Genomic DNA, 13,582 nt, shown 5'->3' with positions numbered 1-13,582 from the left:
TTGACTTATGATTGAATATGTGCAATGCTGGGGGGGGGGGTTACACATTCACTCTTTCATACTTTAAAAAAAAATTATAAAAATTGCAAAATTTTAAAAATGCAAGTGACAACCTTTGATTGGGGAATATTCCCCCCTCCCAGTCCCAGAGCTGCAGCTGACTGCTGTGCGCTTAGTAGTGAAATAGTGCACTTTGCATATTCTCAGAGTTGCTCCTCCTGTTACCGTGCTTTGTATCTTGAAAGGCTGAATGAAAAACAGCGTCGCCCTGGTGGATCCTGGCCTCCAGGGGAGGGTTATTACAGCAAAAACAACAACAACAACAACATGCCCCTGCTTGGAAGCCACATCCTGTCTTGTGGTAGTTCTGCCTTCCAGCCACGGATTCTCTACGGGTGATTCAGTGGCAGAGGAGGAGTCCAGGGGCCAAATGAGGCAAGGAGAGGGTTAAAACCAGGGAGGCCTCGCCCCTTTTCTCTTATGCAAATGACCCGTTTGCTTTACCTGTCCTAGCAGGGCGGGGTGGGGCTGTTTGCTGAAAAATCCAGCTAAGCAAAGTGACCAGTGTGGCTGAAGGCCTAAGGTAGCGATTTCTTTGCTCCTGGGGTAAGTAGAAATTTGTAAGAAATCTCCCTGTGTCCATTTCACATTGCTTATCAGAGTTTTTGAGCAGGTGCTTCCCACCAAAAGTGTAGCCATGAGACTTCTCTGTTAATGAAGCTGGGGGCTTGGGCAGGTTCACAACCGCAGTATTGCCTGTAAAACAGGTCCTTTCCTCTGCAGTTTGTAGTGGAGATTTTGCAATTTTGCAAGTGGCATTTAGAGGCATTTAGCTGTTTGTCTCAGTAAGGCAGTGAGTGGTGTTGCCTGGCAGATCTCATTGGGAACTTCCGGCTGAAGGTTTCCAGGAGAGCAGCCGTAGTGTGTTAAGTCTGGTGGCATCAAATAAAACACTTGTTTTTGTCCCATGTGGCCAAAAGCAATCTTTCGAGCTTCTCTTGTGCTGTTTGCGACCCACCTGAATGCTGTCAATTTGAGGGTAGAGCAAAGGTGAGGAATCTTACCGGTGCAGTTTGCAGCTACCGTGTTTCTCCGAAAATAAGACACCGTCTTATATTCATTTTTCCTAAAAAAAACAAACAAACCCCACAGTGGCTTATTTTCAGAGGATGTCTTATTTTTTATTACGCGTCCAGCCTTGCCTTTTTCTTGGGGCCCTCCAGAACTGCGCCTATCACTATGTCTCATTTTCGGGGTAAGGCTTATATTGCGCAAATGCTTAGAAATCCTGCTATGGCTTATTTTATGGGTATGTCTTCTTTTCGGAGAAACAGGGTACCTTATAAACTAATACAGTATACAGGTTTGATTTGTTTAGCCCTCCGTATCATCTCATACTATATTTCTGTAACTCAACCTGTCAGCCGGATGGGAAGCTGTGTTTTTTTGTGGTTACATGGGAAAATTTGAATAAACAAACAGAAACACCACATACTGATAATACAGAAATCAGGCTTAAGTAGAGAGATGTGACAGTGACAATATTATGCACACTCAACTTGTTAAGCCTGTTAGTCTCTCCTCCCCTTACTTCTTCTAAGAAAACATGCAAATGGTTGCACTGTGAATCGCCTGTTTTACTTTGAGTTTTCTTGGGCAAGAGCCCACTTTGCGAAGTGTCCCATGAAGGCATCCTGTTAAGATGGAAGAGGGTTGTTGATGGATTGCAGTGCCTATAGATGCTTTAAGCATAGAGGTATTCAGGCGAGGGTGGGAGAGATGGACAGTTTGGTTGTCTTGAGCAGGCATCCCCAAACTTCGGCCCTCCAGATGTTTTGGACTACAATTCCCATCATCCCTGACCACTGGTCCTGTTAGCTAGGGATCATGGGAGTTGTAGTCCAAAACATCTGGAGGGCCGCAGTTTGGGGATGCCTGGTCGTGAAGTACCAGCATGTGACGAGTTGCTTTTTTATGTGGATTCTCGAGTTTACCACTTGGTTTCGCTAGCCAGCACCTCCTGTCCTGCCCTCAGCACGCTGCTTCTTGGGAATGTTAAAATTCAGGTTTGTTGCAGCGGGTGCCGCAGAGTTCTTGTTGGTCTCTGATTTAATTTCTTGTGCATAACTGCTTTGCAAAACACACCCAGTGATCTAATACTTCACGGGCCGCCTGCAAACACGTCAAGGTCAGAGTAACTGTGAGGAGGGTGTGTTCAGTTTTCTAACTACCCAGTAAAGTTTCTTCCTCTCTTTTAATAAAGTACCCTGTGGCTCAGAGGGTTGGCCAAGGAGGAATGTGGCCCCGAAAGATGCAATAAATCCACTTAAAAAATAAAAACGGACTTCTTGTGGTTAGAAAAGTGATAGGAACAGGAACTGATAAATTTGTGGGAGGAACGAACGTGTAATAGAAAGATGTGTGAACAAATGGGGTTGCGTGTTCATTGCCTTATAACCTCAGCCCTGAACAAATGCTTGATAAAGACCAGACCTAGGCTTCATATGCATTATGCCTTTAACGCACACTCGAAGTACATCCCCCCCCTCAAAGAATTCTGGGTACTGTGGTTCCTGAAGGGTTTCTGGGAATTCTAACTACAGTGCCCAGAATCTTTTGAGGGAAAGAATGTGCTTTGAAAGTATAGTGTGTACACAGCCTAACCCAGGCATCCCCAAACTGCGGCCCTCCAGATGTTTTGGCCTACAACTCCCATGATCCCTAGCTAACAGGACCAGTGGTCAGGGATGATGGGAATTGTAGTCCAAAACATCTGGAGGGCCAAAGTTTGGGGATGCCTGGCCTAACCTCTGCAGAAGCTACTAATACATTAATACAAACTATGTTGTCCATTCATTTGCTTTGCTAAAATTACGCCTCCCTGGAATACCTGTTTTTGAAGTGGGAGAGAGCATCCTCTGTGCATGTGCAGAGTGCATTTCACACTGAATAACTGTTGGAATGTAGGGCTCACAGGTAAAAAAAACGTAGGATTTGCAGAGGGACTGAATCCTTGGCACTTCCCTCCATGATCTGTGCATGGCCCCAGGAGCTCAGAGGAGGAAGTCTTGATGAGTGGCTATGAAACTGTCAGAGGAGCACATTAGGTAGGACTTAACGCCCCTGTTGTCACAGCAACTGATCTATCCCACAAACCTCAACAGGAAACCTGCAAAAGGCAATCGGCGAGGGTTCTTGTTTTGTGCACTGCGTTGTGTTGCTCCTTCCCTCGTGATTGGCCAGTGGTTGAGAAAGTGAATTGTCCCTTTCCCGCCCACCCTCAGCCATTTTCTCCCCATTAAGGCGCTGCGTCTGGGTTCTGTGACATACCTTCTTGGCTTGCGTTGGCAATGGGCGACTGGGTCCCCAAATCGTTTTCCCGGCGCAAATCACGTCGTCCGCCCGACCTTTCCAAGGTATGGTGATGTGGGAAAGGTAGATAGTTACTAAGTCAAGAGTGCTGCTTAGAGCTTGTTTTTGAGGTGGTGCAGAACTTGACTTGTACTCCGTGGGCTGGGGCTGGAAATATGTGGATGTCTTAGGGCAGGCATCCCCAAACTCGGCCCTCCAGATGTTTTGGGACTACAATTCCCAGCATCCCTGACCACTGGTCCTGCTAGCTAGGGATGATGTTAGTTGTAGTCCCAAAACATCTGGAGGGCCGAGTTTGGGGATGCCAGTGTTGGGGCCTCTGGGCATGTGCAGAGTGTTCTCTCTCTCTCTCTCTCTCTCTCTCTCTCTCTCTCTCTCTCTCTCTCTCTCTCTCTCTCTCTCTCTCTCTCTCTCTTGAATAGCTGCAGTGGGTCACTTGTATATCTGGGGCTAGCGGTATGAGATTCCTAGGGAAGTTCATGCACGCCTTTTAGAAAGTAGTCAGGAAAATTACGCCTCCCTGGAAAACTTTAGGCTGCAGCCCCATATCTAGTCATAAGCCCCACTGAGCTAGCTTGCTTCCAAGCAGACTTGTGGAGCTTTGCACCTTTGGACAAGGAAAAGCCTTTTCAGGATCTGAACTTTGCTCAGGCAATTTAGAGCTGTTTGGGGTTTGCTCTCCCTCCTCCTACTCCTCCTCCTCCCCACATTGGCAAGACTGAGACAGGAAGGGGAAGTAAAAATGCCAAAGGTCTAAATTTATTCAGGGGCAAGAAAGTGGGAGCTATTATGATAAATAATAATAATTTATTATTTATACCCTGCCCATCTGGATCAGTTTCCCCAGCCACTCTGGGCGGCTTCCAACAGAAGTGTTAAAATACAATAATCTATTAAACATTAAAAGCTTCCCTAAATATTATCCGAATATTTCTGTGGTGCCCTAATAATACTGCCCCCTGCAACAAGACTGAAGACTACCAGACATTCTAATCCAACCCCCAAAGGACACAATACATAAATCAGCCTTTTACAGCCTGTTTAAAAGAGACCAGAGATGGGGCTTGTGTGCTATCGCTTGGAATTGAGTGCCATAATGAGGGGAGGGGGGCAGCTTTTTATTTGCTGGTGCTATACTCCAAAGAGCAGTTTGGAGGGCTGCAATGACCCATTTGCGGTCTAAAGAGCGAGTCAGTCTGGCTGGAGTCACGGCCACAATTACCTGGAATGAGTGTGCATGAGATTGCAACTGTTTGGATTGTACTGAGGTCTTCAAGCAGTTTGCACGACTGTTTGCCGGCTACTAAAAATATTTGAAGTGACGCTTTTCCTGCATTCCAAGAGCTTCATGCAGTTTCTTCGTGATCTTTAATACAGACCAGTAATGTAGGCCGGCCTTGACCATAAAGTGGGGTTTCTATATCTTTTGAATGCTAGATTCTGAGCACAGGGTCCTGCCTTCATTCATGTCCTCCTTGTGGACTTCCCAGAAGCATCTGGTTGACCTCTCTTGGAGACAGGGTGCTGGCCTAAGGGAGAGACGGTGGCGTCATCGCAGCAGTCCTGTTTTGCTCTCCATGTTCAGGCCTGCAAAGATCCAGTTGCCACAAACGACTTGAAAGTGGCCCTGGTGGTGTTTTATGCTGAAGAGAGCACAAAATAGGTTTTCTCCGCCTCCGCCCATGTCTGCTGTTGGGGGTGAAATCTGGCGCTTCCACTTCCTTCCTTAAACTCAGCCAGGCCTTGCCAGGGCACGGCTGCAGAATTGCATTCAGTTGTAGAATATCCAGAGGCATGACCCCCTCGCTATCATCAGGTCACCGTTTCTCCTCCAAATCTGGCTCTGAAGTTTTGCAGAGAAGGAACATTCTACCCCGTGCCCATATTTCAGGTCCAGATTGGTTGAGAATGGAGGGTCATTTCTTATTCTGTTACTATTTTCAGGTGGGATTCCATCGCTTGCCAGCAAATTCAAGTTGTGCAATTCAAGGCCTTGTGCAGCAAATTCGTTCCCCCCCCCCAAATATTGGATTATTTTTGCAATAGGGAAGGTGGTGAGAAAATGTCACGAGAAGCGTGGGTTAATACTTGCACCGGCCTCTCGGAGTGAATATTTGTTCAATAGCCCAGGTTGTCTAATCTCCCTGCAAACAGATTGGGGTGAGTGCTCAATAAACAGGTTGTCTGGAAGTGCCTTGAGGCCAGTGGCTTGTCTAAGGATAGCTGCCTCCTAGTTCACGACTGAAAGAGATTTGACCCAAAGACAGCTGAGTCTGTGTGCTGGCTTTGTGTTGTGTAGGGTGAATTGTGGCTGGGGGAACCCGGCCAGATGGGCGGGGTATAAATAATAAATTATTATTATTATTATTATTATTGTGAGAGACCCCAAAAGCTTGGACTGATACCGTATTCTCTCCCCAGCATGCTCTCTGCCTCGGTAGTTCCTCTTGGCTGAGTTGAGTTTTGCAACCTGGGATCTATTTATGTCCTCAGCCCTCGGCAGTCGCCTGCCCAAGAATAAAGCAGCCACTTCCCCCATCCGCTCAAAGACTCTTGTCTGCATGCCTGTTTCTGTTGTAAGCTCTTAGCATCTTTGTGAGCCAACACCCACTGGCTCTGAGCGTGCCCAACTCGGCTCAAGGAGGATCCCCGTCTGAACTGTTGAACTTTGTCCATGCTTGGATGACCTCTCAGCTCTGCCTTTCATGTTGACTGTTTCTGGGAGCATCGGAAACTACCATTGTAGTTACACCCTTAACCCATACTTCTATAGAGCCTGGGATTTGACTTTTCCGGTTGGAAGCTGCCATTTCCCTTATCACCCCTGGTTTCATTCCCCACATCCATTCACATGTCTTTCTCTTCCTCCTGGACGTGTCTTACCTTTACAGTCATACCTCGGTTTAAGTATGCCTCGGTTTCGAGTATTTTCAGTTTAAGTGCTCCACAGACCCATCTGGAACGGATTAATCCACTTTCCATTACTTTCAATGGGAAAGTTCGCTTCAGGTTAAGTACGCTTCAGGTTAAGTATGGACTTCCAGAACCAATTACAGTGGAACCTCGGTTTATGAACACCTCGGTTTATGAATTTTCGGTTTATGAACGCTGCAGACACATCTGGAACGGATTAATCCACTTTCCATTACTTTCAATGGGAAAGTTCGCTTCAGGTTAAGTACGCTTCAGGTTAAGTATGGACTTCCAGAACCAATTACAGTGGAACCTCGGTTTATGAACACCTCGGTTTATGAATTTTCGGTTTATGAACGCTGCAGACACATCTGGAACGGATTAATTCACTTTCCATTACTTTCAATGGGAAAGTTCGCTTCAGTTTATGAACGCTTCAGTTTATGAACAGACTTCCGGAACCAATTACACCCATGCTTCGGGTTAAGTACGCTTCAGTTTGAGTACTCCGCAGACACATCTGGAACGGATTAATTCACTTTCCATTACTTTCAATTGGAAAGTTCGCTTCAGTTTATGAACGCTTCAGTTTATGAACAGACTTCCGGAACCAATTGTGTTCATAAACCGAGGTACCACTGTACATTCATACCTTGGGTTAAGTACGCTTCAGGTTGAGTACTCCGCGGACCCGTCTGGAACAGATTAATCCACTTTCCATTACTTTCAATGGGAAAGTTTGCTTCAGGTTAAGTACGCTTCATGTTAAGTACAGACTTCCAGAACCAACTGTGTTTGTAAACCGAGGTACCACTGTACTTCTAAATTTGTAGGGCAGTGTCTGCTTTTTATTTATTTTTCTGCAACATTTAACACTGTCACATACCCTTTTCATGAATATATGCATTTTTACGGACCCTTTACCTGGTACATGCAGTTTTGTGCCCGTTACTAGGCTGTAGAAGTGTGAAATTTGGACAAGTGTGAAATTTGAAGGGTGCCTGTCATTTGGAAAGTGCAAGTTAGGGTGGTTTGCCTTCAAATGTGAACTGCATTGAATCTCTTCCCCCTTATGCACATCTTGCCAGCGTGTTTTTTTTTTTTGGCTATGTGCACATTGGCCGCTTGAAACAGAGTGAGGTCACAGAGCGGGCGGAGATACCTTCCCCTGATGCCTGCTTGGTAGTTGGGATGTGGGTGGTGCTGTGGTCTAAACCACTGAGCCTCTTGGGCTTGCCGATCAGAAGGTCAGTGGTTCAAATCCCCGCGACGGGGGGAGCTCCCATTGCTCTGTCCCAGCTCCTGCCAACCTAGACGTTTGAAAGCACGCAAGTAGATAAATAGGTACTGCTGTGGCGGGAAGATAAACAGCGTTTCCGTGCACTCTGGTTTCCATCAGGGTGTCCTGTTGCGCCCGAAGCGGTTTAGTCATGCTGGCCACATGACCTGGAAAGCTGTCTGTGGACAACGGCCGGTTCCCTCGGCCTGAAAGCGAGATGAGCACCGCAACCCCAGAGTCGTTCACGACTGGACCTAACGGTCGGGTACCTTTACCTTTAACCATCTAGGGATCCTTTGCCTTTACCTTTTTTTACCTACTTGGTTTCCCTGTGCCAAACTCCAAGGGAAACACCACAGCTTTTCCTATGAATGAGAAAAAATAGATTCACAAATAGATCAGTGCAGTATCATAAGTGCAGATGTGCCTTAGTAATGCAGGTCTTTATTCTATGTCTGATTCCCAAAGCCGCAAAGCTGCAAATGAGTTAAATCTGGCTAAATTTCTAGCTTTTCTTCCTAGAATCATAGAATTGTAGAGCATGAGAGAACGCGGGGGGGGGGGTGTCTTCTAGTCCAATCCCCTGCAGTCTAGGAATCCTGCGCACAGCCACCTCTGAGTGGGCTTGAACCACCAACCTTCTGGTTAACAGCCAGACACACTCTTTCAGAAGATGTCAAGTCTAGCCTCAGTTTCTGTGCTCGACCTTGAAGGCAAGCTGCTCATTTGGGAAGCCATCCTGTTGAGAGGGAATGGTCTGTTTCTGCCTGGATAGCTCAGCCGGTAGAGTATGAGACTCTTAAATCTCAGAGTCGTGGGTTCGAGCCCCACGTTGGGCAAAAGATTCCTGCAGTGCAGGGCATCGTGGTGTCCCTTCCAGTTCCACAATTCTGTGGATGTCGGTGTGCAGTTGGTCCACTGCTTCCTCCTGTGAGTGTGGGGAGCAGCACTCCTTATTTGCACATGGGTAACCAAGGTCTAAGGGACCCAGGTGGCGCTATGGGTTAAACCACAGAGTCTAGGGCTTGCTGATCAGAAGGTTGGCGGTTTGAATCCCTGCAACGGGGTGAGCTCCCGTTGCTCGGTCCCAGCTCCTGCCCACCTAGCAGTTTGAAAGCACATCAAAGTGCAAGTAGATAAATAGGGACCGCTCCGGCGGGAAGGTAAACGCCGTTTCTGTGCGCTGCTCTGGTTTGCCAGAAGCAGCTTTGTCATGCTGGCCACATGACCCGGAAGCTGTCTGCGGGCAAACGCCGGCTCCCTCGGCCTATAGAGCGAGATGAGCGCCGCAACCCCAGAGTCGGACACGACTGGACCTGATGGTCTAGTAGCAACTTGTGCACAGAGGAAGCTGAGTGAGGATGTGTGAGCAGAGGTGCCAATTGGACGCTGCAGAATGAACTCATTATTCAAAGCGGGCAGGGAGGGAGGTATCACTGCTTGAGCATGCCGACAAACAACTTTCTCTCAGCTGAGAAGCAGCTGGCTGTATAGTTTTGCAGTGATGACTGAAACTCAGCAATGCATCTCGTATAATGATCAAGGCTGAGTCCTGGCACAGAATAGCAGGTCCCACAGCTAGGCTCTGATTCACTTAGTGCAGCTCAGCACTTGCTCAGAGGCACTCTTTGCCCCTGTTGCACATGTTCGGGGACTCAGGCTTGACACCAGCAAACAGGCTCTGGGGTGAGGCCTTCAATCAAATGGGACTCCCGAGTCACAGGTGCCCTGGTTGAGCCTTTGGGCAGCTCCCAGGGTCCTGGCAGGGCTCATCACTGACGAATCATAGAATTGTAGGCTGGGAAGGGACCCTGGGGGGTCATCAACCCCCTGCAATGACATCTGCCCTGGGCCTGCGTTCCAATTTCTTTATCTTTTCCTGGCTGGATCTAGGCACCCTTTTAATCTCCCTCGTTACCCCTGTCTCAGTGTTGCTGCTCTGGGGCGTCAATGGAAAATGCAAATGATGGCTAGGCCCAGCTACCCAGGGTTGATTAGAAAGCTGCCATCACAACCCTGTGATCATCATCTGAGCCTCTCCTTTGTGTGCCTCCCCCACGTGAGGTCCGGAGGGTGGCAACCTGAGAACGGGGCCTTTTCTGCAGTGGCTCCGTTTGTGGAATGCTCTCCCCAGGGAGGCTCGCCTGGCACCTTCATTGCATATCTTTAGGCCCCATGCAAAAGCATTTCTCTTCAACCAGCTGTTACTGGGTGGTTATACTTTTGTTTTACAGTATTTTGTATTTTACATTTTTGTTTTGTACTTTTATGTTGTGAACCGCCCTGCGATTTTCTGATGAAGCGGGGTATACAAATTTAATAAAGAAAAATAGGAATAGCCTGGTAAGCTCAGCAGGACCCACTGACAGAGGAGAGGGCTCCCCCCCCCCAGAGGACATTCTGCCCAGCAAACCTGGAGCCAGCCCTGCCCATATTGTCTTACCTATCATCTCCCCTTCCTTAGATAGAGAGAAATTTAGCACATGAAGCTTCCCTGACATGGAGCTAAGATTATGCGGAGAGTATCACTTTCTTATTTTCAGGCTGAGGCCAGTGCAAGAAAGGTAGTAACCCTAGCTATGAGCCGAGAGATGTGGAAAGCAGGGAGAAGTACTGAACTTGTCAAAGATAAAAGTACAGTGGTGCCTCGCAAGACGAATTTAATTTGTTCCACGAGTCAATTCGTTTTGCGAAAAATTCGTCTTGCGAATCGCAGTTTCCCATAGAAATGCATTGAAATTTCTTTTTTTGCCCATAGGAACGCATTAATTAAATTTCAGTGCATTCCTATGGGAAACCGCGATTTGCAAGACGAATTTTTCACAAAACGAATTTGTCTTGCGATTCACCATCAGATCACCATCAGATCGCAAAAAGCATTCGTCTTGCGAAAAATTAATCTTGCAGGGCATTCGTCTTGCGAGGTACCACTGTAGCTGTTTTGGGAGCTGGATCGAGGGGGGGGGGAAGCCACCTTGATATTTCAGGGGCACAGAATAGCTGTTTGGTACTTGGGGTGTAGGTCTGCTTGCTTGGAGTTAGTAATTCGCTTACTGTAGTGTAGAAGATACTACAAATTTCCTTTGCTGTCTCACCGCAGAGCAAACTGACCCCTGGCAACTCCTGTCCACCAGGGAACACAAAACAATAAAAGTTTAATGTTTTAAATGGTTGGTTATATTTATTTACAACATTTATATGCTGCCATTAATAAAAGCTTTCTCTGCGTAGTTCACAAGTAAAAATTTTAAACCATGAAGTGTAAAAAATGGAATGTAACCAAAATGCAAAATAAGCACTGAGGAAACCCCAAACTGAAAAGAAAACTGTAAGGGGAAGAGAGTATAGAGAACCTCCCCCTCTCATCAGAAGCAGCTCCTCCCCAAGCAGCGATGGCAGCGAGGACGGTGAGGAGACCAGTCAGGAAGTGGGGAGAGAGGGCCAGGGCTCTGGCAGCACGGGAGAGCCCCTGCTACACAGGAGGGAGGAAGAGAGGGGGGGGAAAGAGGGGAAAAGGAAAACATGGAGCGTAGACCCTTTCCTCCGGTTCCGGAATTACGCAGGAGAAGGAGGGGGAGGAGGTTTGCTGTCCCAAGACTCTTATGTTGGAGGAAGTCACGGGGCGGTTCAGTGCCGGATTCTGCATCAGAATGAGCAGACATGCTTTTACACACCTGTCTCACTGTAAATAGACTGCACTAATAAAAACTGTTTTAAAAACCGGCATGCGGAACGTCGTTACTCTAGAGTAGTCACAAGAACCCCTGACAAAAACTAAACCTCTTTTGAAGGAAAATCAAAATTGAGGCAGCCTAAAGAAGAGGAAATACTTCAGAACTGGCACAAAAAAAGCAAATTCCCTGGGCAAATGCCGTTTTTATGCTGCATTGCTCTAGATCTTAATTTATATTTCTTTCTTTATAATGGAGCCTTCCTTTCAACTTGTAAAGAAATTTTCTCGATGTAATAGTGTACAGTCTGGCATACAGTTATATGCTTGCACAGGTTTTGTTTTGTTTTGTTTTGTACATGTACCGTTTCCGAAAGTCCTTTGTTTCAGAAGTCTCTTGCTCCATTTCAAAATAGTCGGCCTGTGTCACTTGGTTTTCTTCTAGGTGCTGCATTCAGGTAAGTTTCAGGAAATGAACGGGCTGCCCTCCCCGTGAACCCTCTTTGGATTTCTCAGGTACATCCTTCAATAGACAGAAGAGGTTTGAAAGGGAGAAAGGACTAACAAACCCACTTTTGGAACTGGGCCAGTCATTGTGCACTTGCTTAGGAGGTCTTGGGCAACAATCCCGCTTTCCCAAAAAGTCAAGCCTTTTGCTGTAAGGAAAGTGATGGGGAAAAGCACCAGAAAGTGTGGGGTGGAACTTGTTTTGATGCAGCGTTGTCTGGCCTCCCTGCAAGCAGATCTGAGTGAATGCTCAGGTCGTCTGAAAGCATCCTGAGTTAACATTACCTAATAGGAGAAAATAATAGCGAGGAAATAGCGAGGAATATAGGAAATAAAACTTACAGGAGCTAGATGACAAGGGAAGTTTGGGCGTTACAAAAGAGGAAGATGGTCACATCCAGCTGACCAAACATTAGAAATCCAGCATGTTTATGTGAATTGGAGGCTTTGGGTGTCCTGCCTCTGTGTGTCACGTAATTGTGTGATGATGCAGTTGGCTGACTTCTTTTTCTTCTTATTTGTAGCCTCAGCCAAGCAAGGAGGTAGCTGAAGATCCTGTGTATGTGAATCTCCAGGAGCTGCGGTTGGAACGGAGTCCCTCCACTGCGAGCAAAACTGAATCCATACCCCAGCCCCACCTCAGCAGCCCCCCGGCGAGCTGGGAGACCCACACGGACGCAGAAAGTGGCCGCTTGTTCTATTACAACTCGGCAACTGGCCAAACGACGTGGGAGCTTCCCATTGATGGTCCTGCTTGCGGTGGGAGCCCCCCTCCTTCTTGCTCTCCCTTGCTTGCCCTTAGCCCTGCCACACCTGCCGAGTGGGACCAATATGTAGATGAGGCCAGCGGGCAGGTGTTCTTCTACAATACATCGACGGGCGAGACGTCGTGGGATGCACCCCAAAGGGACGAAACCCTCAATTATCCGGAGATGCAGCCTGCGTTTGTGCCCTACAGCCCTGTGGATCGGAGGGTAAATGTCGGGAAGGGGTCTACTGGGTCTTGGGGTGGGGGGCAAATTCTGATGCAGTGGATAGCCCACAGAAGTCTAGTTCATGTAGTGAGGACTGAGGACAATCTCATAGCTGCCAAGTCTCCCGTTTCCCCCGGGAAACCCCCGTTTTTACTTACCTTTTCCCGATGGTCCCCCGTATCACTTCGTCTCCCGTTTTTCTCCGTTATTTTCTCCTGCCGGCGACCTTTTTTTCCCCCTTTCTGATTTGCCCTTCTATGGGCACAAAAAATGGCCGGCAGCGGCTTCAAAAGTCGCATCTAGACATGACCGGAAGTGCGTAGATGCGACTTCCTGTGTCGGCAGTGGCCATTTTGGTGCCCATAGATGGGCGGGCCGACACCGGAAGTTGTGTCGATGCACTTCCGGTCATGCGTAGAAGCTACTTTTGAAGCCGGCGGTGGCCATTTTTGGTGCCCATAGAAGGGCAAAGCGACACCGGAAGTTACATCGACACAACTTCCGGTGTCACACGGCTGCCGGTCCCGGATTCTGCAGTCCGGGACTTGGAAGGTAAGCAATCTACGTCCAGGGATGAGACGTTGGTGGATAGAAAGTTATGGCCTGGGAAACTGCCTGTGGAAAGACTGGTTGATGAGTGTTGAATACATACATATGGCCTGATTTTCCATGTTAGGAGTAAGTAAGAATTTTTCCTCCAGGGCCATGTGGCGAAGAGGGTCACCAGGGTCCGAATAATTTATCCTTGATGTTGAGGCTGTGTGTGGATTGAGCTTATAAGCAGGGGAGATTTGATTTAAATCAAATCGATTTAAATCACGATTTGAATCACTAGTCAGTCAGACTTGATTTAAATCATTTTTCTAC

The 13,582-nt window shown here is 47.5% G+C and overlaps 1 protein-coding gene across 4 annotated transcripts in view; it reads left to right on the top strand.

Annotated features, from left to right (window-relative positions):
- ARHGAP27 (Rho GTPase activating protein 27) overlaps positions 1 to 13,582 on the top strand; it is a 56,967-nt gene that overhangs the window by 21,207 nt on the left and 22,178 nt on the right. For 3 of the 4 annotated variants that reach the window (XM_035134996.3, XM_088656123.1, XM_088656122.1), the window contains one exon: positions 12,266 to 12,715. In XM_035134996.3, coding sequence (XP_034990887.3) covers positions 12,266 to 12,715 — 450 coding nt within the window. Of the gene's footprint in view, positions 1 to 3,273; positions 3,417 to 12,265; positions 12,716 to 13,582 lie in introns of those variants that run through there. The other variant, XM_088656124.1, reaches the window with a different exon arrangement.

This window comes from Zootoca vivipara, chromosome 12, assembly GCF_965207765.1.
Source record: "Zootoca vivipara chromosome 12, rZooViv2.hap1.1, whole genome shotgun sequence".
In the NCBI taxonomy this organism is placed as follows: Eukaryota; Metazoa; Chordata; class Lepidosauria; order Squamata; family Lacertidae; genus Zootoca; species Zootoca vivipara.
The sequence above is the reverse complement of the archived record's forward strand: the minus strand, read 5'-3'. Positions and strand labels throughout refer to the sequence as shown.